Source organism: Scyliorhinus torazame, chromosome 6, assembly GCF_047496885.1.
Source record: "Scyliorhinus torazame isolate Kashiwa2021f chromosome 6, sScyTor2.1, whole genome shotgun sequence".
NCBI classification, from domain to species: domain Eukaryota; kingdom Metazoa; phylum Chordata; class Chondrichthyes; order Carcharhiniformes; family Scyliorhinidae; genus Scyliorhinus; species Scyliorhinus torazame.
In genome coordinates, this window is record NC_092712.1 from 58279493 (window position 1) to 58306576 (window position 27084).

At 44.9% G+C, this 27084-nt stretch overlaps 1 protein-coding gene across 2 annotated transcripts in view; it reads right to left on the reverse strand.

Annotated features, from left to right (window-relative positions):
• Window positions 1–27084, reverse strand: part of ncapg2 (non-SMC condensin II complex, subunit G2) — a 142275-nt gene that overhangs the window by 68553 nt on the left and 46638 nt on the right. For both annotated transcript variants that reach the window (XM_072508228.1, XM_072508227.1), the window contains exons 7-14: window positions 19471–19565; window positions 18337–18406; window positions 9866–9952; window positions 8215–8307; window positions 6130–6255; window positions 5185–5364; window positions 4492–4644; window positions 2401–2623 (exon numbers count right to left, since the gene is read on the reverse strand). In XM_072508228.1, the coding sequence (XP_072364329.1) occupies window positions 2401–2623; window positions 4492–4644; window positions 5185–5364; window positions 6130–6255; window positions 8215–8307; window positions 9866–9952; window positions 18337–18406; window positions 19471–19565 (1027 nt within the window). The remainder of the gene's footprint in view (window positions 1–2400; window positions 2624–4491; window positions 4645–5184; window positions 5365–6129; window positions 6256–8214; window positions 8308–9865; window positions 9953–18336; window positions 18407–19470; window positions 19566–27084) is intronic.

Below are 27084 nucleotides of genomic sequence, written 5' to 3' on the forward strand. Positions count from 1 at the left end.
CTATCAGTACATCACCAGGTAGGCTCAGCAGCTAATTACGCTAACAAATGCTCACAGACTGCAAACAAAGAAGCAATAAACAGGTTTTATGATTAATATTTTAAAATCATTTTGCAGAAAGAAAAATAATAATCCCATATACATGGGATAAAAATAGAAGCTGAAATGTTGCAAATTTCACAGAAAATAAAATAGTTATTAACTTTAAAATTTACGGAATCATATGGAATGGAGAAATTTGACATACCACAAATACATCATTTGTTTTTCAGGGTCAGAGGTTGCTCAATAATAATTATGGCTTACTATGCCGTTAAAAAAACAATTACGCTTTATTCAACAAGGCGCAACTTTAACCAACATTTTAAAGTGATAACAGTAAAAAAAAAAGACTTGTATTTATATAATGTTTTCAACAACCTACCAGATGTCTCAAAGTACTTTACAGCCAAATGAAATACTTCTGTAATGTAGGAAAAACAGCATCTAATTTGCTGCACAGCAAACCCCTACAACCAGCGTTGTGACATTGACCGATCATAGGTTTCTGTGATCGCGTTTGAGGGGTGAATATTGGCCAGGGCATCAGGGATAACTTCCCTGCTCGTCTTTGAAGTAGTGCCATGGGAGCTTTTACATCCACCTAAGTAGGCATAGAGCCCTTGATTTAACATCTCACCCTCAAGGCGGCACCTCGAACAGTCCTGCACTGGAGTGCCAACTTTGGCTTTTGTACTCATGCCCAGGATTGGGACTTGAACCTAGACCTTTATGACTTCAGAGGTGAGACTGTTAGCAACCGAGTGTTAAAGAGTGGAAGTTCACTCAATGTAGTTATTTCTAATCGAGTTCAATCTATGAGTTCAACAATGCATCATCCTATTGAGGAGCAGTGAAAACAGTTTCTGGGTTTCTGCATTTAATAGGGTTTGTGCAGATGACAGAAATTCCTGTCAGTTTCACAAATTAATGACACCCGAACTATCTGCAAAAATCAGACCCTTAAAAACTTTGCACAGCACCCATTTCATGTCCACAAATGCTACTTTGCCAATTTTCATCCCAAAATGTACATAGAAAAACACTTAGTGAGATACTGTTAGGTAACAGAGGTAAACAATCGTCAATCATGTTTGTTATCAGGCGGCATGGTAAGCACAGTGGTTAGCACTGTCACATCACAGCTTCAGAGTCTCAGGTTTGATTCCTAGCTTGGGTCATTGTCTGTGTGGAGTCTACACGTTCTCCCCATGTCTGAGCGGTTTCCTCCAGATGCTCCGGTTTCCTCATACAAGTCTAAAGTTGTGCAGGTTAGGTAGATTGGCCATGCTAAATTGCCCTTAGTGTCCAAAAAAAAGTTAGGTGGGGTTACTGGGTTATGGGGATAGGGTGCAGGTATGGGCTTAAGTGGGGTGCTCTTTCCAAGGGCTGGTGCAGACTCGATGGGCTGAATGGCCTCCTTCTGCACTGTAAATTCTATATCTATGATTAACAAGAAAGCAACCCAAGCTGTTATTTTAATGTAGTAATATCAGAAGACCATCTTTCAGATGAGACATTAAACCCACAGCTCCATCTGCCCTCAGGCATTTTCCAGGGTATTATCAAGCAAAATTTGACACAAGGAAGTATTATGATAGATTACCAAAAGCTTGGTCAACTGATTGGTTTTCAGGTAATTCTTAAAGGAGAGAAAGGTCAAGTGACAGTGATATTTAGGAATGGAATTCTAGGGCTTAGGGGAGCGAAGAAAGTCAAGAGGTATGCAGGAGGCATAATTGAGATAGCGCAAAGTTCTCATTGGTGGAAATTACAGAGATGGGAAAGGAAACAGGGAAAACAAAGGCAATGGGCTGGATTCTGGAGAACGTGCAAACTCCACACAGACAATGACCCAAGCTAGGAATCAAACCTGAGACTCTGGAGCTGTGATGTGACAGCAGCTAAGTGCCGGCTGAAACGGAGAATTCGCGGGCGTTTTACGCCGAACCCTCACCGATTCCGGGACCGGTGGGGGGCTAGCAGCGGCGCCAGGTGAAACTCCTGGCTCCCGCGCTGAAAACGGTCGGAGAATGGCCGGTTCCATGCATTATAAAATTCAGACATCATCACCTAATACAAAGGGGGAACAGGACTTAATGGAATTTGGGATTTGTGCAGTATTTTTTAATGAGCTCAAGTTTACAGAGGATGTAAGATGGGAGGTGTCAGGAGCCCACTGGAATCCTCGAGTCTACAGGTAACAAAGGCATTGATGATGGTTTGAGCAGATGAGCAAAATAACTTTATTGGCTGTAAAGCACTTTGGGTACGGTGCTATATAAATGCAAGTTTTTTTTTTTCTTCCTTTAATAAACATTTTCTTTCTTTTCGCACAAAGTAATCAACACAGAACCTTACCAATGTTGGTTGGTGCAGTGTGCTCATGTGCATACTGATAAAACTTCCTCGCTGCCATGGGGTTCATTTGGACAAGTGTGACACAGCGTTCACACCATACCTCCTCAGGTTGATTCACAGGAAAGAAGGAGTTAAATAAGAGATTAACAATACGCCTGGCAACTGGTCGAGAATCAAGCTCCAAACGAGCTAGAAGATGCTCCATAGGGCAGATTTTCCAAAACTGTTAAATTGGAAGAATAATAAAAGTATTCTCATTAATATCTGTCAAATGCTGTCATAATTGTAATACCATCAATTTTCCAACATTTTGTATGGGTTTTGTGAATGACAGTTAAATATATAGGTGTCAGTGTTTCTTGTTCAAATCTCTTGAATGCATGCATAAGATAAAGCTTGGAAAGAGGAAAATAAATTTTAAGCCCATTAAGTCTTTTGATTCCAAAGCTGATGGCATTCAAAGTATTTTATCTCCTATAGTAAAGTTGTGCAAACTCACTCTCCTTGATCCTCATGGTACCGCAAAGTTTGAAAAGCTAAAATCGAACAAGGCATATAAGAAAATAGGAGAAGGAATAAGCCATTCATCCCTTCGAGCCCGCTCTACCATTCAATATGATCATGGATAATCTTCTACCTCGACTCCGCTTTCCCAAACTGCCTCTAATAGCCCGATTCCTTTAGTATCCAAAACTCGGTCAATCTCTGTGTCGAATATACTCATCGACTGAGCCTCCACAGCCCTCTAGGAATGAAAATTCTAAATACTAACCATCCTTCCAATGAAATCAATACTCATTTAATTCCTAAATGGTTAACAGAATACAACCTCCCAGCGTTCTTAATACCCAAACTGAAATATATTAAATTCTTAAAGGCTCATCAATCAGATAATTTTTCATTTTTCTAAACTCCAGGGAATATCAGTCTAATCTATTCGGAACCTTAGGAAACAGTGAGTGCTATTGGCCAGGGTTTAGAAACCCCAAATATATCATGGAGTTCACCTGACCCACATCTTTTAATAGATTGTGGTTATGGGGAGCGCACGGGCCAACTTTGTGGTGCAACAGTGATCTAAGGTACTTTTAAATTAACACAATGCTTATTTATGAAACCAGTTAATACTTTATAAACCCCCAGTAAACATCTTAACAACTGTCAACACCAATCATCCCCACAGATACAATATTCTACAAGTAACCCTGAATCTTTCCTTGCAACATCCATAAGACAAAAGACCCTTTTTAACACAGAGGTCAGGTTTAAATGTTCTACTGAGAGTAGTTATCACTGTTAAATTAGCAGGTGATCTGAAGACATTACTTTCATGCAGACAGACCAGAATTACACCTTGTTTCTCTGGTTGCAGCTCCCAATCTACAAAATGAAACTACACACACCCTGTAGCTGCCAGCCCAAAACGAAAGTGAAAGACAGCCAGCCCAGCTCCACCCACACTCGGACATCACTGCAGCTATTCAATAAACACCCATTTCTTAAAGTACATCCAGTACAGCTATTTAATAAACACCCAGTTCTTAAAGGTTCTCTCACACGACAGTAGTGAACCTTCCTTGACTTCCTCTCAGACAAGTATATCCTCCCTGAGGCAAGGAGACCAAAACTGTCCACAGTACTCCTGGTGTGGAATTTTATTTCTTGTTTGATAATATTTCTGTGGCCCTGGGATTTGGTAAATAGTTCATTACATCTACTTTTTGTATCCAAATAATCTTCAATCCCGATACTAATATGTATCCATTTTCATTCCAAATAGAGTTAATGACGTCAGGTCTTATACAAAGCTCTATAATGGTGGAAGTCTCCAACTTCTAAAAGCAAAGAGTTGAACCTGAGGTTCAGCTTACTAGCTTATTACTAAGATACAGACCACTATGACTGAAAAACATATAAACATAATTTAAAATGCAATTCTTTGTCCAATGAAATGTAATTTTCTTGTATTGCACTACATTCCTGACTTTGGAATGAATTACATTTTACTTGCGCAATATTTTTTGGCAACCCTGAAGACAAGCAGTTATTGCTCTTTCACATTTGAAGCCTTCACTTTCCGATTAATCTTACCTTTGCAGCTCTGGCAGCTTTAATTTTCAACAGCATGTCAACAAAGGCTACTCTGACTTTTTCTGAGTTGTCATGGAGACTGTTTTTCAGTCCAGGAAGAAGTTGCTCCAACAAAGGGTGGCTCATTCTATTATCCAAAGTAACTGGTAAACACTGCAGAACAGGAGGATGACACAAAATATTTTCACACAAAATAGAATTGTTTGGCCGTATTAGAGGTTGAGATACATTTGTATTTACGATTGTGCAATTAAAATGACTGCAAATTCTCAAAAAATATTTTAGATGTAAAAAATGCTTGTGGCATCTCACAACATGATCAATTTAGTAATGCACACCCATGTGAATTTTGATGGAATTTCAAAATCCTGGAGTTTCCTTATTGTTGAATTAAATGGTGAAACAAGTACCAGGCCGAGAGGTTGGTTTGTGTGCACTTTCAGGCAAAAAAACCATACTGTTGAAATTAATACTCAGGGGATCTATATAAAATTGCTTCTCTTGCATCACCAAGCCATGATCAGCAGGTCAGGACAGTCGGGAGTAGTGCTGCTGCCCTAGGATGACACAAGTTGGCTGACAAAGATGCTGGCTCCAGCATAAAGACGAGTCTGGGCGAGGTGCAGATACTTCCGATTTTTAAAGATGGGAGCTCAAGCTAAAAGGGAACTGGAAGAAAATACCCTCTAATACCTTAAAGACAGAACAACGAACATCAGCAGAGCTTATATCAGCAGACAGGTCACGGAGCACTGTGGTTAGAAGGTCTGTGAGAATGGAAGGGGGTATCATTTCCCAGTAATTTCCAGCAATTCTGCACACACCAAGCACACCAGTAGAGCGAACCAGAGGTTGAGGGTCTTCCAGAAGATTCTACAAAAGGAAAAAATCAAAGTGTCAAAATATTATATTTTGATACTGTAATACATGATTGCCACTTATGAGATAACTTATTCGGTGAAGAGTTAAAACTAAAACAATACACACCATCGTGATCATCTGAAAAAAAACCTCATTCTTCTTGAGGCCCATGTTTTGTCCATTTGTCAAGTTCCTCGCGTCACCACAATAAAACGCTTTACACCCGCTCAAACCAGCCTTCATCAATACAATCAGCATATTGTGACCCTAACTCATTAACTTCTATTTTACTCAAGAACATGGTGACTGTATACGTGGGGGCATTTTAAGGGTCGCCAAATTAAAGAACAACAACAGGACTGAGCAGCAGCCATAACCAGTTGTAACTGTTTCAATTTGATATTAAATAAATTAAAGTACCTCCTGACTAATACGTTAAACATAGAGATTTCTTTAGACTAATTATTATAGTTGTTTGATAGTACAGAACTTGAGTATTTCTGAAAATAAAAGAGACATACTGTCAAAGCTTTTCATCTTGCACACATTAAGGTAGAATTCACATGTATACCAGTTGTAACGGGAACACAATTCATAATGCACGAGAGGAGAGAGTTGATTCGTTGGCAGGTGGACTCTGATTGGTAGAGGCATTACCATGGAGAATGCACCAAGGAACAGTTAACTGCCAAGTTTTTGTTTGCGTGCAAGTCGAAATAATAGCATGTCTCTTCCCCCAGCGCCCCCCCCCCCCCAAAATATAATAACTATACTTACAAAAATTTCCTCAAACTGCCTTTGGATTTCAATGTCTACTTCTTCATTGGATAGCCCAGGGTCTCGAATTGGAAATGCTTCAACAAAGAGAATTGCTGCATTTGCTCGCACTTCAGAATTTCTGGCCTTCAAAATAAAAAGCAAATTTGAGTGAAATAAAAATGGAAAATAGTGGAAATACATGGAAGATCAGATTCTGTCAAGTATGGAGACAGGAATGGCACAGTGCCACACCATACCTCCAAATACAGAGTCCAATCGTTTCTGCATATGGTAAACAACAATGGTCTCATACAGAACACACAAACTCCCACTCTGTCAATCTTGGAGATTTTCCTCAACTTCTACTTTCTCTATTATAATCATCTTTCAACCCATTCTGCTATATGGTCACGAACTACCTATGCCATGACCGTTGTCAGGAGTCTCTTATGTGGCACCTTATCAAAGGCAGTCTGAATGTCCATATATATCACATCCACCGCACTTGCTATTTTCAAATCTTTCAGGTATATCTACAAATTTTTTTTAATGCTGATTAAACACAGCGCTCCATTTTGAAATCTGTACTGACTTTTTTGAGCACAGTAAGTAGTCTTACAACACCAGGTTAAAGTCCAACAGGTTTATTTCGAATAGCTAGCTTTCGGAGCACTGCTCTGAAGTATCGTCTTGCATTTTTGACTTTCTGGAACCTACCTCTTCATTCACCTGAGGAAGGAGCAGTGCTCTGAAAGCTAGTGATTCGAAACCTGTTGGACTATCACCTGGTGTTGTAAGACTTCTTACTGTGCTCACCCCAGTCCAACACCGGTATCTCCACATCATGACTATTTATGTTTTCTGTCCACATTATTTTCTTTATTTTATGTTTTGTTGAAGCTGTCAAAGTCAATCGTACTCATTGGTGACCTCGAAGAAAAATATCTAGCCATTTGTGGCATGGGTTTTCCCTATCCTGCCATCAATCTGAATCTGTCACCAAGTCAAGAGGGTCTCCAGACATCAAATAACAGTAATATTGTTATACTGCAGAGCAAGCAGCCAATCTCATTTAGCTATTCTCAGAGACCGTAAATTAGGAAGCAAAATGTAGTAATCATCCCTCATTTATAATTAAATTTTACAGAAAACAAAATAAGTCTGGCATAAACCGACATTAAGATAAAAACTGTCCTATTAAGCTGAAAAAAATCCCAACATTTTTTCAGGAGAGAAATTTGATACAGCACAAATATAAATTAGTTTCCCAGGGCCAGAGAGTGTTTTCAGCAGTAAGGATGAACTTATTATGGCATCAGAAATCCCCTTAGACAGTAGTCAACAATGCATACATTTTTCAAGAGGTTTTACAGCGTGGCTTAGAGTAAAAGGGCCAGTTCTCATCAGTTTAGTGATTGCTACTTGATTACAATCGAAGGGACTTAAATGGTACACTATGCCAAATGTAGAATCATTGTTAGCTGTGGATTTCTGGAATTCTGCATTTAACTGTGCATGCTGTTAGTTCAGAGGTGCAATGACAGGAATATTGACAGCTTTGCAAGATCCAGGCCATTGTTTACATCATGGTGCTGAAGAATTCTCATGAAAACAGAACTCACTTCACATGATCAAGATGCAGTGATCTCAATTTTACTAATAAGTTATATTGAAAATGTAATGATTAAAAAAAATACAGAATATCCCTACCCCTCAACTATGGGGAAGATTTCAGTACAGGGATTGGGCTGTTCACTCTTGCTTTAGGTAGTATAATACTGGACAATACTGTAAACATTTGCCATGTTTGTTCTTTGTAAAATTCAATTTATACTATTTTGCAAAATCCTTCAATATAGTAAATGGTCCACATCTGTCAAAATGTTTACCTTACAAAACATCTCTTTAACATTAAAATAAAGTCTCAATAACTTATTCTAAAAAGCTGGGTCAGAATTCTGGAACTCCTTTCCGAACAGCAGTGTGGGTATACCAATACCACATGGGCTCAACACCACCTTCTCATGGGAAATTATGGATGGGCAATAAATGCTGGCCTAGACATCTATACCAGTATCCCATGAAAAAATAAATTAAAAGTACCTTTAGTGCTCTCCACAGAATAGGCTGGTATAGCCGATGCAGCATTTCATCAACCCCCTGACGTAGTTTTTGCTGATGAAAGTAACTTAACAACTGTAAACATGAATTCACACATTGATGAGTGTTACAATTTAGGCTTCTCTTACAATATTAATTCATGTTTGCAGCAAAAAGCAGCTTCTGTAGTCAGGCCAGGATGCAAATATTTAAAAAGCTCTTTACGTAATGAGAAACTGAGAATAACATAATAATCGTTGTTATTAATAATAATCTTTATTATTGCAACAAGTAGGCTTACATTAACACTGCAATGAAGTTACTGTGAAAATCCCCTAGTCGCCACACACATGCGCCTGTTCGGGTACACAGAGAGAGAATTCAAAATGTCCAATTCACCTAACAGCATGTCTTTCAGGACATGTGGGAGAAAACCGGTGCACCCGGAGGAAACCCACGGGAGAACGTGCAGATTCCGCATAGTGACCCAAGCGGAAATCGAACCCAGGATCCTGGCGCTGTGAAGCAACAGTGCTACCGTGCATAAGAGTCTATCCTTCTAGTCAGGGGCAGCACGGTAGCATTGTGGATAGCACAATTGTTTCACAGCTCCAGGGTCCCAGGTTCGATTCCGGTTTGGGTCACTGTCTGTGCGGAGTCTGCACATCCTTCCCGTGTGAGCGTGGGTTTCCTCCGGGTGCTCCGGTTTCCTCCCACAGTCCAAAGATGTGCAGGTTAGGTGGATTGGCCATGATAAATTGCCCTTAGTGTCCAAAATTGCCCTTAGTGTTGGGTGGGGTTGCTAGGTTATGGGGATAGGGTGGAGGTGTTGACCTTGGGTAGGGTGCTCTTTCCAAGAGCCGGTGCAGACTCGATGGGCCGAATGGCCATCTTCTGCACTGTAAATTCTATGATAATCTAGTCCTGGGGTATACACTGGAAATAGCCCAAGATACAAACTCACAAAGCCGTCAGTGTCGTTGAAGCATAGAGCACAGGAGATGGCCATGTGCCCCATTCACACATAACGACATTTTAGATATTGGCCACTTTGGGTTAATTAAATATATAGTGACCTCATTCTCAGCCACACCTGCACCAGTCCCAACATAGGCAACATCTATAAATAAGATGATGGTTTGCGCAGAAAAGAGTTTCAAATTCAATAGGAGGGGTTTTTGATAGAAAATAAGAAATGCTTGAGACCTGGAGTTTTTGCCAATGTTCAAGAGAACCACAGGAAAGGAAAAAACACAAGAAAAAGTAATGGCCATTGGCAGAACCAATTAATTTAACCCAATGAGAAATGACTCGCACTGCAGTAAGATTTTACTTCACGAACATAAGTTGAAGTTAATGTATTGACCCAATGCAGGACAGAGACACAGGACTTTTGTGAGACAACTAAGTAAAACATTAAAAAACACCCTGAATTCACCACTCATGTCAAGTCGCCTATGCGATACAGAAAGTAAAACAAAAGAGGAACATTTATTACAAGCATATGAAAGTTTTACCACAGTTTCAATTATAATCTGTTACTGCATTAGTAAATTGATTGATTACAATGCGCTAAGGAATTATCCAGAAACTTTTCCAAAAACTACAGATTACAAATCCAATCCAATCCAAGATTACTTAAAATTGTACATACCTCTCGCACTTTAGAGTGGACTGGGGAATTCTTTGGAAGATAAACTCCATGATGCATAAAATCCTGGATACAACTGTATTCAATTGTCTAAGGAAAGATAACACATTTTAGGATTATATAATCACCTAGTTAGATTATGTAAAGTGCAGATGCAAAAGAAGGGCGTGTGGTAAGTGAATGGCAAGGTTTTCTCTTCTCCACATAACAATTATAAAATATTGTTTTTGGACAAGCAACTTCTAATAACTGGGTGACCTTTGAATATTTAAATAGTTTGCAACGATGAATGACGTCAACTTTTTCAAATGAATTGGTTAGTCATGAGCGTAGTTGACTGCAGTGTACCTCAAATGGCATCCGTCCATCTTGGGAAACGGTGGACTGCACCCAGATGTAAGTCACTTCTGGATTGAACATCGCCAATCGTGACTGTCGAGGCCAATCACAAGTGAAAGTCACTTCCGCAGCTTGCACAGATGAATGGCGCGGTCAGAGATCAACTGATGTTTCTTTCTTCTGATGGGCTCTCTTTTCTCACAGCTGGTCATTTATTTTGTTCTCTTTTTCCATGCCTTTCCTGACTGTTCGTCTCCAGGCATTCCGGTCAGCAGCCAGAACTCCTCATGCATCGCTCCATCCCCAATCAATTTGAGATCTTACATTGCAGAAGTGAGCAACCTGTTGGTCTCATGTTGCATGAGCCCTCAGAGATGTCCTCCCTCAGTACAGCAGTGATATTCTCAACCAGTAATGCGATTCTCCCATCCTTTTTACATCCCCCCATATCCCACCTGAAGCATCTAAATCCTGGAATGTTTAGCTGTCAATCCTGTCCATCTCTCAACCAAGTCTCGGTAATATCAACATCATGGTTCCAAGTACTAATCCAAGCTCTAGGTTCATCTGTCTTACATCTTTTGCAGTTCAGACCACCAGTCCCGCTGTGTTCAGCAACTTCTCCCTGCCTGTTCGTCCTCTTAGTCTTACTGGCCTTAGTCTTTAGCTCTCCCTCAGCTACTTCACCTGCTGACCTACTGCTCTGGTTTAAACCCTCCCGAGTGATGCTAGCAAACCTCCCAGCCAGGATATTGGTGCCCCTCCAATATAGGTGCAACTCGTCCTTCTTGTTCAGGTCCCATCTGCCCCGAAAGAGATCCCAATGATTTAGATCTGAAACCCTCCCTCCTACACCAGCTCTTTAGCCACCTGTTTCTCTGCACTATCTTATTTCTAGCCTCACTGGCACGTGACACAGGGAGTAATCCCGAGATTGCAACTCTAGAGATGCTGTTATTTAAATTATTACCTGACTTCCTGAACTCCCCCTGCAGTACCTCGTCACTCTTCCTGCCTATGTTGTTAGTGCCAATGTGTACCACGGCCACTGGCTGTTCATCCTCCCCCTTCAGAATGCCCTGTGCCCGTTCTGTCATCCTCGATCCTGGCACCAGGGAGGCAACATGTTATCCTGCAGTCTCTTTCACGATCACAGAAGCACCTATCTGTGACCATTACTATAGAGTCCCCTATAACTACTGCTCCTCTGTGCTTTGACCCTCCCTGAACAACAGAGCCAGCCTTGGTACCACCGCTCTCCCTGCTGCTTTTGTTGTCTCCTGATAGGCCACCCCCAACAACAGTAACCAAAACGGTTTTCTTGTTTGAGAGGGGTACAGCCACTGGGAACTCCTGCACTGACTGCCTGCCCCTTGTAGTGGTTGTCCAAAATATTGTCTGTACTTTGGGTATTACCATCTCTTTAAAACTGCTGTCTATGACACTTTCTGTTATTTGCATACGCCCAAGTGCACCCGACTGCTGCTCCAACCAATCCATGTGATCTGTGAAGAGCTGCAATTGGGTACATTTCCTGCAGATGTAGTTGTCCGGGATGCTTGAAGCATCAGATTTCCCACAACTCACAAGTGAAGCACGTTACCCTGCTGACTGACATTTCTTGAACTAATTAATTAATTTAAAAACAAATACCTATTAAAGTATTGCACGCCGAAAAATCCTGTTGCTCCTCCCTCAGTGTTTAATTATTTATTATTTCCTGGAAACTTGTTGCCCACTACAATTGCCCTGAACGATGTGGCTTGCTAGGTCTTTTCAGAGGGCAGTTAAGAATCAACCACACTGCAACTTCGGGTGGCAGCCATAGTGTGAGTGGTCACACACAGGGCAGTTCCTGCTTGAAGGCATAAAAAGAGCTCTTTTTACCCAATATTGGGTGCAACTTCGACAGAAAGGTGTAGTTGAAGGTCGGAGGAATAGTTTCCCCTGGGAATGGTATGTCTGCTGGCTACCAGACCCGGAAGATGGTGAAAGACCTGGCCAAGGAGTTGGAGGAGACCTGTGGCCCAGCAGCCAGTGAAAGGATGGTGAAGGGAGAAGGGCTTGTGCAAGACGGAAAGCCCCAGATGGAGTAGTTGATGGCTTTCATGAAGCCTACTTGTGACAATAAGCGATTATTATTATTATGAGTTCTGCCAGCAGAGAAAGGAAATGCAGGAGGATTATTTGAAAGCTATTGAAGGGGTTATGGCACTGAAGGGCTTAATGGAGAGAGTGGAGAAATGTTTGGAGGTGCATGGGTCGCATATCCGAGAGATGGAAAGGGTGATGTCGGATCACAGCGATTGGGTGGTGGCATTGGAGGCTGAGGTGGGGCTCTTGGGAGATCTTTGCAAGACATTGAGAGCAAAGGTGGAGGAGCAGGAAAACGATTCGAGACGGCAGAACCTGCGGATAGTGGGACTGCCTGAAGGAGTGGAAGGCGTGAGTGGCACGAGGTACATGTCAAGGATCGAGGTACGTGTCAAGGATGCTGGCGGGGCTGGTAGTGGAGGGGGTGCTGGATAAGGCTCTTGAAGTGGACAGAGCGCACAGGTCTCTGAGGCAGAAGTCCGGAGCAGGGGAACCGGCACGGGCGGTGATCATGAGACACCATAAGTTCGTGGAGAAAGAGATCTTGCAGTGGGCTAGGGGGAAGAGCAACTGTGAATGGGAGGGAAACAAGATCCGAATATATCAGGACATTGGAGCCGAGATGGCGAAACGCCGTGCTCGGCTCAACAAGGCCAAGGCGGCGCTGTATAGGCGGCAGATCAGGTTTGGGGTGCTCGAACCAGCGAAATTATGGGTGACGTTTGGAGGCCGGAATATTACTTTGATACTCCAGAAGCGGCCAAGGACTTGATCAAGGAATCAAGGAGCATAAACTGGGAGAGAACTGAATTGAACAATTCTGGGGACTGAAGTGCTGACACTTTTAAATAATTGGGAATAAGGTTGGTGGAGGTAGGGGAGTGGGGGGGGGGGGGGGGGGGGTCTTTTCCTCTGATCTGGAGGGGGTTCTGTTTCTGGTTTGTTATTTACTGTTAGGCTAACAAAGGGTAGCAGGGGTGAAACGTTTATGTGGGAACGGCTGTCCCCATCCCCCCTTCCTCTTTCTGGGACTGTGTGTATTTTATCTCTTGTTTGTTTGCTCCTGGGAGAGGTGACCTAGAGTTCAGGATGAGTCTTGGTTTGGGTGGGGGAGGGTAAGGTCAGCAGGGAGCCTTCTTCAACTGAGCTGAAGAGTGGGGGGTGGGGGAGGTCAGTGGGTGGAACTTTAGGCAGGGGCTGCCACACTCGCAACCAATGCTGGTGAATGGAGGTGAGGCAGGGAAGAAGGCCGAGAGAGGTGGCCCGGCGGGGGTGGGGGGTTGATGCGGCACGGCAAGGTGAGAGAAGAGACAGGGTCAAGTGCGGAGAAGGGGGCAACCTTGGATGGGCCAGGATGACTGACGGTAGAGAGGAATGGAGGCTTAAGCCTCCGGTTAGGCTGATAACATGGAACGTGCGAGGGCTTAATGGACCAGTTAAAAGATCTCAGGTTTTTGCGCACTTCAGGAGCTGGAAAGCAGACGTAGCATTTCTGTAGGTGACACACCTCCATATGAAGGACCAGGTTAGACTAAGGAAAGGGTGGCTTGGTCAGGTTTTCCACTTGGGGTTTGATTCAAAGTCACGGGGAGTGGCAATTTTAATGAGTAAGAAAACGGAGTCTGTGAGCGCGAAGGAAATGAGGGACGGGTGGGGGATATGTCATTGTGAGTGGGTTATTAGAAGGGACACCGGTGGTGTTAGTAAATGTGTATTCCCCAAACTGGGATGATATAGGTTTTATGAGGCGTTGTTGGCAGCGACCCCAGACTTGGCCACGCACCTGTTGATTTTGGGAGGAGTTTTTAAAATGTGTCCTCGAACCGAAGGTGGATAGGTTAAGCCCCAGGTCAATGGGTCGGATACAAATGGCAAAGGAGCTGGGTGGGTTTATGGAAAAGACGGGTATGATGAACCCGTGGCACTTCAAGAATCCAGGGGGAAGGAGTATTCCTTTTTTTCCACATGTCACATGTATTCCAGAATTGACTTTTTTGTGGTGAGCTAGGCGATTTTGGTTGGGGTGGAGGGGGCAGAATACACGGGGAAAGTAATTTCGGACCATGTGCCCCACTGGCGGGAGATTCGGTTGAGATCGGGATGGGAGCACAGGCTGGGGTGGAGGCTTGATTCTGAGTTTCTGGCAGATGGAAGCTTTCGTGATAAGGTGCGGATGGATATTAAAGATTATGTGGAATCAAACCAGAATGGGGAGGTGTCGGCGGCCCCCTTTTGGGAAGCGCTGAAAGCCAAGGGTAAATTATCTCGTTCAAGGCTCATCTGGATAGGAAAAGGAGGGACGAATATGACCGGCTTATATACGAGGTAGATTGGGAGTACTCGCAAATGCCCACCACGGAGGGATCGGCGAGGAGCAAAAAATTACAGGGCAATTCGATAGGCTGACAACGGGGAGGGTGGTAGTACAGCTGCGCAGGGCAAGAGGGGTGCAATACAAATACGGAGAGAAGGCGAGTCGAATGCCAGCGCACGAGCTATGGAGGCAGGCCTCGCTCAGGGAAATATTGAAGATATGGACTGGGGTTGGGGATGTGGTGTCAGAGCCATGGAAGATAAATGAGGCATTTAGGAAATAGTACAAGGAATTGTACATGGTGGACACGGGGGGGGGGGGGGGGGGGCGACGAAGAGGGGGACATGGGACAGTTTTTAGATGAACTAGTTTTTTCAGCTGGAGGAAGAGAAGAGGCAGGCGCTAGAGGAGCCCTTGGGGCTGAGGGAGATGTTGGACAGTAAAAGGGGTATGAAGTCGGGGAAGGTCCCAGGGCCCAATAGCTATTCAATGGAATTCTATAAGGAGTTCGCGACGGACCTGGCACCACATCTCTTGGGGGCATTTAATGAGGCGTTGGAGAAGGGGTAGCTGCCAAAGACTATGATGCAGGTAGCGATCACGTTAATCCCGAAAAAGAGGAAGGACCCGGTGGAATGTGGGTCGTATAGGCCCATATCGTTGTTAAACACAGACATGAAAGTGCTGGCTATGTTATTGGTGGAAAGCATGAAGGTTGTGTCCCCGGAGAACCAAACAGGCTTTGTAAAGGGCAGGCAGCTCTCTAGCAATATAAGAAGGCTGGTAAATGTAATTATGACCCCGTCGGGAGTCCAGGTACCGGAGGTAGTGGTGTTCACGAACGCAGGGAGAAGGCATTCGACTGGGTGGCATGGCGGTACCTGTTTGAGGTCCTGGGAAGATTTGGGTTTGGGTCGAGGTTTGTAGCATGGGTGCACTTGTTATATGTGGCACGGAGGAAGAGCGTGCGGATTAATGACATGGGCTCACGGAACTTTGAATTTCACAGGGGAACAAGGCAGGCGTTCCTGCTGTCGCATTTGCTGTTTGCGCTGGCTATAGAACCTCTGGCAATGACTCTTAGGGGGTCGGCAGCGAGGCAAGGGATTATGAGGGGATGAAGGGAGCATCGGGTGTCGCTCTATGCTGACGACCTGTATGTTGCATGTTTCGAACCAGCTGGAGAGCATGGAGAGGATCATGGGCCTACTGGGGAGGTTTGGGGCGTCTTCAGGGTATAAGTTAAATGTAGGGAAAAGCGAAGTGTTCCCTGTGAATGAGTTGGGACGGCGAGCCAATTTAAGGTGGCTAGAGACAGGTTCAGATACCTGGGGATTCAGGTAGTAAGGGAATGGGTGATGCTTCCCAAGTGGAATTTAACAAAGCTTGTGGAGGAGGCCAGGGGGGAACTCAAGAGGTGGACAATTTGCAATTGGCTTTGGCAGGGATGGTCCAAGTGGTAAAGATGAACATTCTGCCGAGGTTCCTGTTCATTTTCCAGACACTACCCATCTTTGTTCTGAAGGCCTTTTTTTCGGAAAATGGACACAATTATTTCGGACATTGTATGGGCAGGGAAGGTGCCACGGGTTAGGAGGACCCTGTTACAGAGGCAGCAAGGAGGGTTGGCGTTGCTGAACCTGCTCCATTACTACTGGGCGGTGACGCGAAGAAGGTGCGGCAATGGTGGGGAGAGGGGGTAGAATGGGTTCGGATGGAGGAATCCTGTAAGGGGTCCAGCTTAAGGGCTATGGTGATGGCAGCATTGCCAATGGCGCCGAGCATGTACTCAGGGAGCCCGGTGAAGATCTCGAACTAGTTGAGGAGGCATTTTAGGATGGGGATGTTGATGTTAATGCCATTGTGAGAAAATCACGGGCTTGAGCTGGGCTGGATGGATGGCATGTATAGGAGGTGGAGAGATGCAGGGCTGGTCAGGGAGAGGGATTTGTATCTGGAGGAAGGGTTTGCCAGTCTGGAGGAATTGAGAGAGTAGAACTCTCGAGAGGGAGTGAGTTTAGGTACCTGCAGGTAAGGGACTTTGCGTGGAAGGTGTGGAAGGAATTCCCTAGATACACCCTGTTGGAGCGACTGTTGCTGCCGGATGTGGAAGGGGAGGGTAGAGTTCGAGATATATACTTGTGGCTGCGAGAGCAGGGAGGTGAGCGGGTGGCAAAGATTAAGGAAAAATGGGAAGGGAAGCTGGGAAGGAAGATAAATTGGAGAGTATGGAGTGAGATACTTGAAGGGTAAATGCGACCTCCACGTATGCAAGGATGAGCCTGATACAGTTCAAGGTTGTACACAGGGTACATATGACTCGTGCAAGAATGAATGGGTTCTTCCAGGGAGTGGCAGATGAGTGTGAGAAATATGAGCGGGGACCAGCGAATCAAAAGCACATGTTTTGGAGCTGTGCAAAGTTGGACAGATTTTGGGCGGGAGTGTTGTGGTCCTAGCAAGGATAGTGGGAGAGGAAGTGGAGCCGGATCCTACGGTGGCGATATTTGGGGTTTCGGAGAAGCCGGAGCTCATGGAGGACATCCGATGTTGTGGTCTTTGCTCCTCTGATTGCCCGGCGACAGATCTTACTGAAGTGGCGGTGAGCAACGCCACCGGGGGTAGCAGCCTGGCTGGGTAACCTGTATTCCTCCGGCTAGAAAAGATAAAATACGAGTTAAGGGGTTCGGTGGAGGGGTTTGAGGCATGGTGGGATGTTCGAGACCCTGTTGAGGAGTTGCTCGTCACGAGGGGTGGGGGGGGGAATTGAAAAAGGGGAAAAATTTGTACAAACCGTATAGTCATTTATTGGGAAGCCTGGTTCCCGAATTGTTTATGTGTTGTAACATTTTATATACGTTTGTAAAAAAATACATTTTTTTTTAAAAAATGAACCACACTGCACTGTCAATTCTATGATATCTATGGATCCGAGTCATATGTAGGCCAGATAATAATAATCTTTATTGGTGTCACAAGTTGGCTCACACTGCAATGAAGTTACTGTGAAAAGCCCCTAGTCGCCACATTACGGCACCTGTTCGGGTACACCAAGGGAGGATTCAAAATGTCCAAATTACCTAACAAGCACTCTTTCGGTAGTTGTGGAAGGAAACCGGAGCACCCGGAGGAAACCCACAGACATGAAAGAACATGGAGACCCCGCACAGACAGTGACCCAAGTCGGGAATCGAACCTGGGTCCCTGGTGCTGTGAAGCAACAGTGCTGACCGCTGTGCTATCGTGCCACCCAGGATCAGGTAAGGATGGCAGAATTCCTTCCCTGAAGGATATTAGTGAACCAGATAGCTTTATATGACAAACGATGATGGTTTCACAGTCATCATTGTGGAGACTAGCTTTATAATTCCAGATTTTATTAGATTTCTGATTTCCAGCTGCCATGGTAGGATTTGATTCCATGTCCCCAGAGAGTTAGCCTGGGTCTCTGGATTACTAGTCCCGATTACCATTACACTTCAAACGCTCCACTCCAATATAATTTATGCAGTTGCATTTCTAACAGGTGGTTGAGCAGGAAATAAATAATACTGATAACGTCAACAGAGTATGACAGAATCTATAAGAAATTACATTATCTGAATATTAAGAAACTAAGAAAAGCATCCCCAGCTAAAGAATGTATAAGAGGATGTATTTTGGATTGCAGACAGTGAGGACTAGCTTGTGGGCATCATCCCTGGGGCTGAACGAGAACAACACTCACCTTCAAAAACACTCCAGATGCCTTCTTCCAAGCTCTCAAATAAACTTCAGCTATAAAGGGCATGATGGACCTACAGGCAAAAATTCAAGCACAAGTTATGTCGCTTAAAGTGAAGTGTTGGCAGAACAAGGACACTATGACCAAAAGGAAAAGACTACAAAATGCTGCTTTACCAAAATACATTTAAAGCAAGAACTTAAGTGTTGCACGGACTGATTCTCTGCTTTAGATCTCCAACATAGAGTAACATGCCAAACCCAAAGTTCACACGCTGTCCCGAAAGATAGCCATGCTACGTTACTACATTTAGGGAAATCTCAATATTGGACTATAAGTAACTATAGAGCTAAGTCTAGGCACTTGCCTGCGGGAAAAACAATCACTTTTGCACATCAAAATAGAACAGTGCAACAAGAGAGCACATTAGCTCCCTGGCCTTCGCCATTATAAAGTGTCTAGATCAGGATTAGATTATAATGTCACACAGCAAATAAAATAATATGATACACGGCCTAAACAATAATGATATAAAGGCAAGCAATGCAAGGGCGGCACGGTGGCAGTGCTTAGCACTGCTGTCTCACAGCACCAGGGACACGGGATCAATTCCTACCATGGGTGACTGTCTGTGTGGAGTTTGCACGTTCTCCATGTGTCTTCTTGGGTTGCATCCGGGAGCTCTGGGTTCCTCCCACAGTCCAAAGATGTGCAGGTTAGGTCGATTGGCCATGCTAAATTGCCCCTTAGTGTCCAATGGTTCGGTGGGGTTACGGGGATAGGGGTGGGTCTAGGTAGGGTGCCCATTCAGAGGGTTGATGCAGACTCGATGAGCCAAATGGCCTCCTTCTGCACTGTAGGGATTCTATGAAATGAGCAGGGCATTACGTATTACTGATTAACCAGCTCTGTCCTAAAGCCAAATTTGCAAAGACAAATAAAAGTAATTTACTAATTGATCAGAACTCCAGAATATCTAATATTATATCCCTCAGTTTAAATATTCATCATTTTGTTTTTTAAATAGCCAAACGCAAGATTACTGCATGCTTAAAATTCGTTCATTCACATTCCTATATTTAAACTAACTTTTGCCTTAACCCCACCCCCAAACCTCCCAAATTACTTTGCTCATACTTAGGAAAGAGGTGCAGCTGGTTCTTAATGGTGCCATGGATCATCTTGATGAATTCCACATCCCAGCTAAACAAAAAACTTAAAAAACGCCTTCCCTAAAAAGAAAAAAGGAGCAATATAAACTCACAACTGAAGAAAAAGACTGGAAATGAAGTGCATTTGTATACAGTTTTACACAACCACTACTTTACAGCCAATTAACGACTCTTGAAGTTTAGTCTTGCTCTGATGTAGGAAATGTGAGTTAATTTGCTGTTGGTGTGTTTTGGTTCTGATGAATGGTTATCGATCTGAAACATTAACTCTGCTTCCCTCCACAGATGCTGCCTGACCTGCTGAGCATTTCAAGCATTTTCTGTTTTTGTCGGTGTGAGTGTTTTCCACAGAATATCAGTGACCAGACAATCAGTTTCTTGATGTTGATTTGAGCAATAAATACTGGCTGGGACTCCCCTGCTCTTCTTCAAAATAGTGCCCAGCAATCTTTTATATTCATCGGAGTCAGATTAACCCAGGCATTGTCAAGCTTGGGGGCGCGGCCCGCGGGTAGGTGTCAGGAGTGTTGCGGAGCTGTCCGTCGTGACGCTCCCGATCGCGCAAATCTGCGCGCAACAGCCGGCTGTTAATAATGCCAGCTGCAAGCGGCCTTCAAAATGGCCGCGAACATGTTAAAAAAAAAATGCAGCCGCACTGTGCATGCGTGCCAGATCATTGGCGCTCATGCACAAAACTATGTGCATGCGCACCGATGATCGGGCACGCAAGCGCAGTGTGGTTGTTTTTTTTTTTTTAAACAAACTTTTTGTTTTACAAGTTCGGGGAGCTTTTATTCATTTATTTTCTTCATTACATTTTTTTTCCATTTATGTTGTTCATTTTATTTTTATTTTTTACATGTTTGATAAAATTTGACAGGAAAAAAATGCAGAACTTTAGACAGATGGAGACTCCATACTTCCGACACCAGAAGGCTTCACCTTCATCCAACAGGTTCTATTGGACGAGCGTGTACGAGGGCAAAAGGGACCCAAAACCATTTCTTCCATTTTTGTCAGCAGCAAACAAGGTAAGAGAAAATGGTGGGTCGCGCAGGTCGGCCGGCGTGGGTCTCGCAGGTCGGCCGGCGTGGGTCGCGCAGGTCGGCCGGTTGGTAAAAATGGGTCCCCGGAAAAAAAGTTTGAAGAACACTGGATTAACCTCACACCTGAAAGACAGCATCTTCAAAGTGCAGTACTCCCTCAGTCCTCACCCAGAGATTGGTACAAACTGAGCCATGGCTGACACAAAAATGTACCCTACACTGGCCTATTCCTTGAACAGCCATAAACATTTATATAAAATAATTTACATTTTAATAGTCATCATCTTGTTTGGCTGTATATAAAACAACTTTTCACTAATATTTAAGTTATGAACATCTGCTACTTTGCAATGTTTAGGTGATAGAACCGTACCAAGTACCACTTATTAAACAAATGTAATGAATAATAAAAGCTAAACTAGTTTAAGCTTATTATTGAATAAGCTGGTTACTGATGCATCAGATTAGTTATCTGTATTGTACTGCTGAGGCTAGCAGCATATTGGTTAGCACAGTTGCTTAACAGCGCCAAGGACCCGGGTTCAATTCTTGGCTTGGGTCCCTGTCTATGCAGAGGCTGCACGTTCTCCCAGTGTCTGCGTGGGTTTCCTCCGGGTGTTCCGGTTTCCCAAAAGACCCAAAAGACGTGCTGTTAGGTGAATTGGACATTCTGAATTCTCCCTCAGTGTACCCAAACAGGTGCCTCAGTGTGGCGACCAGTGCATTTTCACAGTAACTTCATTGCAGTGTTAATGTAAGCATTACTTGTTACTGGTGACATTAATAAAAATGATTATTAAAAGATCAACATTTTTCCTAAACAACTCCACCGAAAACTGGAACTATGGTAGAAAAAACAGGCAGAGGTGCATCGTATTAAGAGTGAAGCTGTTGCCTCATGGTAAATTTCAAGACATTCTTGGTTGTCTTTTAGTTGACTGCAGGATAAGTTAATGTTAACCTATTTTCCTTGAAGTGCAAAACATCCAAATATAAACGAATGCTACTTACAAATTAAGTGCTTATTTGAAAATGGAGCATAAAATTTAAAACAACAGCAAAGGAAAATATTTAAATAGACAACCTATAGGTGGCAGGATAGCACAAATTACTTAGCCTTCAAGACAGAATGCCACAGAGCACAGGATGGAATCTACAATATTGGTTCTTCTCACAGCAAATTGATGATTAGGGGAGTTCCGGTGACAAGGATGGGCTGAGTGAACACACGAAAGGTGGCTCTTCTCTCAAGAACCCCAAATTAGGCTCTTTTACTCAAAACAGCCAGCTAAAACCAGGAAAAAAGTATCCCCATACCCTATCAAGAGACAATGCTGCGCAACAGTAACTCCAGAGGCTGTAAAGAAAAAGCGGCAGAAACCAGGAGAAATAAGTGGTCGAGACTGCGGACCCATGAGGCGACAAAGTGCAGGCCACACCAGAATGACGGGGACTGGCAAACCGCTCGGGGGCTCCCCCTCACCGGAGGGTGGATGGAGGAAGTTCCTCACTCGAGAACAAAAGGACTTCAAAGAATAAATCAAAACAGACATTAAAGCGGCGGTCAGAATGGCAGTCACAGAGGCCCTAGCCACCATGCAGGTGGCCCTGGACAAGGCAGAGAGACGACTGGAGGCCCAGGGGAACACATCAAGGAATTGGAAAAAACCTCAACAGATCAGAGCGACCAGATCGCCGCCCTAGAGATGGAGATAGCAAGGTTGGTGGCAACGCAGGAAAGTCTAAAGGGGAAACTAGACGATTAAGAGAACTGGTCACTGCACCAAATCATAAGGATAGTGGGCCTACTAGAGGGATCCGAGGGCAGGGACCCTACGGACTATGAGCCCCAGACCCGCCAGAAATAGATAGAGCCCACCGGTTGTTCTGGGTGAAACAAAAGCTGGAGAGTGATAATCGCCAAAATGCTACGGTACCAGGACCGGGAAAGAATCCTGCGCTGGGCCAAGCAAACAAAGACTTGCAACTGGGAAGGACATCAGATCAGGATTTATCAAGACATTGGGGCAGACCTGTCCAAGTGCAAGCAGGAATTCAACAGCGCAAAGGTGACTCTGAACAAGAACATGGTGAAGTTTGAGATGATATACGCAGCTAAAATTTGGGTCAGATTCCAAGGTGGGCAGCAGTTTTTCATGACCACTGTGGAGGTGGACAAATTCGTTCAGAACAGGCTGGGAAAACAGCAGAAAAGGCAGCGGTGAAATGATCTCCCAAAGAGACTGAAATGAACTGACAGTCACTTTACGCGGACTGTACTGCCTCGCTCTGAATCCGGGGGCCAAAACGTAGGAAGGAATGTGCGAGGGCAGTGGAACGCAGGAGACGGCGATGAGGATGAAAAGAGGGTAAATCATGAAACCATATAGCAGGCTTATAACCGACCCCAGGAGGGAGGCCACCACACTAACGGGAATGCTAGCACCAGGAGGTACGAGCAATTGGGGGCGGAGGCACATCTCCCGCAGAGGAGAGAGCACCTGGCAACGGGGGGTACACACCATCAGGAGGGGATAGGTATGGGGGTAAATGGGAGAGAGGGGGTAAGGAGGGGGAACAATAATAAGATGGGGGGGGGGGGGAGAAGACAACAGGGAAACATAATCATAGGAGAAACATGGGGGAGGAGGTGGTGCTCTAAACTGGCTACAATAGGCCACGTGGCGACATGGGACAAAATGGTACCGCAAACAGCCACTTTGGAGGGTCCCCAAACAACAGTTGGCAGCTGTGTTGGGTGGCCCCTGGACAAAGGTTAACCCCAGAGCGCAGGGGCCCAGCCTCATGGTGAGTACGATGACCCTGGCCATTTTGCATGGTCCCCTAACAAAGGGAAAGCCTGGAGTGTAGGGGCGCATCCACAAGCTAAGCTCGATTGATCCCTCCCGCAGGTGAAGAGAGACAAACTGCACCCCCCTCCCCCCCCAAAAAAAAATCATAATAGTCACCTGGAACATCAGGGGACTTAATGGCTTAGTGAAAAGATCCAAAACCTTTGCCCACCAAAAAAGTATGAAAGCGGAGATAGTCTTCCTCCAAGAGACACACCTGAGGGAGAAGGTCCGACTGCAGGTGAGAAAGGGCTGGGTGGGGAAAATGTACCATTCACGCTACGGGATGAGAACCAGGGGGGTAGCCACACTGCTAAATAACACTGAATTTATAAAAAAGACCATGGCGGAAATTCCACACAGACACCCACCGACTAAGCATTGGAGGAGGCGGGGACTTTGACTGTGTACAGGGATGAACAGATCAAACCCCAAGTTGGGGAAAACGTCAAATTTGGTGGAAGAACTGAATGTATTTATAGAGCAGATGGGGGCGGTAGACCATGGAGGTTCACACACTCAGGGGAGAAGGAGTTCTCCTTCTTCTCCCAAGTACACCGAGTATACTCGTGCCTCGACTTCTTTTCAGTGGCAAAATCGGTGCTTCCAGGGCTAGTAAGAGCGGAATACTCTGCGATCGTAATCTCCAACCACGCTCCACACTTGATGGATGAGAGGCTGGAGACGGGGGAATGAATCCAAGGATCCCCAAAAGCATTCTACACAGAAAGAGAAGCATGAGAGGCCTGGCCTTCCCAAACCTGCAATACTACCACTGGGCGGCCACAGCGGGGGAATGTGTAAGGGAGCCGGAAACAGAATGGGTAAGGATGGAAGAGAGTTCCTCCGGGCTCTTGCCACAGCACACTCCCATCTCCGCCAGCCAAGCACTCTACAAGCCCATTGGTAATAGCTACGCTCCAACCATGGAACTACGGCTTGACCGAAATGTTCACCATCTGCAACAATCACATGTTCACTCCAGCCACAATGGACGCCACCTTTAGGAGGTGCAGACAGGAGAGGGGGCCATTGACAGTAATGGACTTCTACACAGGCGACAACTAGCGACGTTAGAGGAACTGACAGAAAGGTTGCAACTGCCCAACGGGATCTAACTACGACATTTACAAATCAAAAACTTCCTCTGCAAGGGAATGGCAAAATACCCACGGACGCTGAGACACTGCTGGACGCGGGTGACTTAGGTGGGGGGCGGCAGTGGTGGTGGTGGTGGTGGTGGTGGTGGTGGGGGGGGGGGGGGGGGGGGGGGCTACAGTGACACATATGGACGTCTATTAGAAAAGACAAGTTCCCTGCTGGACGAGACACCGGAGGAAGAACTAGGGCTAGAAATAGGGTGGGGGCTCTGGAGTGAAGTGCTGAACAGGGTAAACTCCATCTCCACATGCGCAATGCTAAGCCGAATGCAGCTGAATTTGGTACACAGAAAATACCTAACCAGAACCCAAACAAGCCGCTTCTTCTTGGAGGTGGAGGACGAATGTGAACGGTGCCAGCGAGATCTGTCCAACCATATCCGCATGTTCTGAGCAATCCCCAGACTTGCCGGGTTCTGGACAACCTTCTTTGTGGCAATGTCCAAGGCTGTTGGGGTGAGGGTGGAGCCAAGTCCAAGAGTGGCAGTCTTTGGGGTATCAGACCAGCTAGAATTCTTCATGGGGAGGGGGCCGCGCACTAGCTTTTGCCTCCCTGATCACATGCAGCAGAATCCTGCTCGGCTGGCGATTAGCAGCACCACCCACAGCTGCAGACTGGCTGCCCGACCTGTCAGAATTTCTCCAACTGGGAAAAGTCACATTTGCCACCCAGGGGTCGGAAGAGGGCATCCACAAGACGTGGATTCCATTCACCAACTTGTTCCAGGATCTGTTTGTTGCCAACAGCCAATAGAGCGAGGGGAGAACCAGACAACCCATGGTTACAAGAAGACCGCGAGATTCAAGGAGCACAAAGGCAAGGGAATAAACCCAAGGGTGTAGCCATCCAAGATTGCCACCTGTAAAGAACCATGGGCCAACCCAGGACTCAGGCAGATACACAGCCTATGTGTATCTAAAACACAGGAAACCAGACCTGACCGAAACCCCCACTCGCTTACATTTTAATGGCCCATTTTCCCAGGTCAATAGAACTCCAATCAAGCAACCGGTACAGCAACAGACTGATTGGCGCTACTCCCTTGCTCAGAAAGCACAACTGCCAAGGTCAATGACCGCTAAGGACCCACCCAGCTACCAAGGCACCTGCCCCTTTATTGGCCGAAATCTAAGAAAGTGATCAGAGCCCTGTCGAACTATTGGGTCCAAGGATAAGGACCGCCCCAAAGAGCGCGAAATCCCAGGGGGATAAAAGAGAGCACAGCCATGTGTTCTGTCTCTCTTGCATCCGGCCTGTGCCTACCTAATTGCAGCAGGAACATCCAGCTAAGTTCAAGACCAATGATCGCTCCTGACGGATGAGCCCAGCAGAGACAGAGCCAGCCAAGTGAAATCCAGATAAAGGCCATTATCCATTTGCACAGTGCCCGACGCCCTGGAGTTAAGTATAGGTTACTGTAGCTGATAGGTGTAGTTTAACTCGTAGTAGATATTGTGTTTGCATGTTGAGATAATGCTTGTGTATGTAAATAAACCATCTTTTGAACGAACTAACTGGCTGTGTGGTCATTTGATCGATATAAGGGAAAGGCATGTGGTTCACCGAGATAAATAAATAGAGCAACAAGAGCAAAAAGAAAACTAGAGGGCATAATAATAAATGGTAAAGCACATGCCAGGGCCAATAACAGGCAATGCGGCAGAGACTGACTGGCCAAATATACACAGCAACCAAAGAGACAAAGCAGGTAACTGTAAGTATGTACAGTGGACCTAGTCTGTTCACACTCAGGTGAATTCATAGAATTTACAGTGCAGGAGGCCATTTCGCCCATTGAGTCTGCACCGGCCCTTGGAAAGAGCACCCGCATTAAGCCCATGTCTCCATCCTATCCCTGAAACCCGACCGAACCTTTTGGACACCAAGGGACAATTTAGGCAGATATTGGATATCTGAAAAATAAACAGAAAGTTTTCGCAATTCTGTTTCTTCTTTCAGATACTCCCGAACCCTGTTGAGTATTTCCAGCATTTCCTGTTTACACACAAGCACTCAAGTCGCTGCCTTAAAATGGAAGGGTCACAGGAACTCCAACAATTGTCGTCCAATGATTTCTGCAGAAGCTACTTTTGTAAGTATCAAATATTTGTAAACTGTCTGCTATACCAGGTATTGTCAAACTCGGGGGCGTGACCGGGTGTCGGGAGGGTCGCGGAGCCGTCCGTCGCGGCGCTCCCAATTGTGCAAATCTGCACACAACAGCCGCCAGCTGTTAATAACGCCGGCTGCAAGCAGCCTTCAAAATGGCCGCGAACATGTAAAAAAAAATGCGATCGCACTGCGCATGCGTGCCAGATCATCGGCGTGCAGGCACGCATGTGCAGTGCAGCCGCTTTTTTTTAAAACCGTCGCAGCTTTTTGTTTCACAAGTTCAGGGGGGGGGGGGGGTTTATTCATTTAATTTTTTTTCATTTGTTCTATTCATTTTATTTTAATTTTATTTTTTTAAATGTTCGGGGAAGTTTTATTTGATCAAATTTTACAAAAAAAATGCAGAAC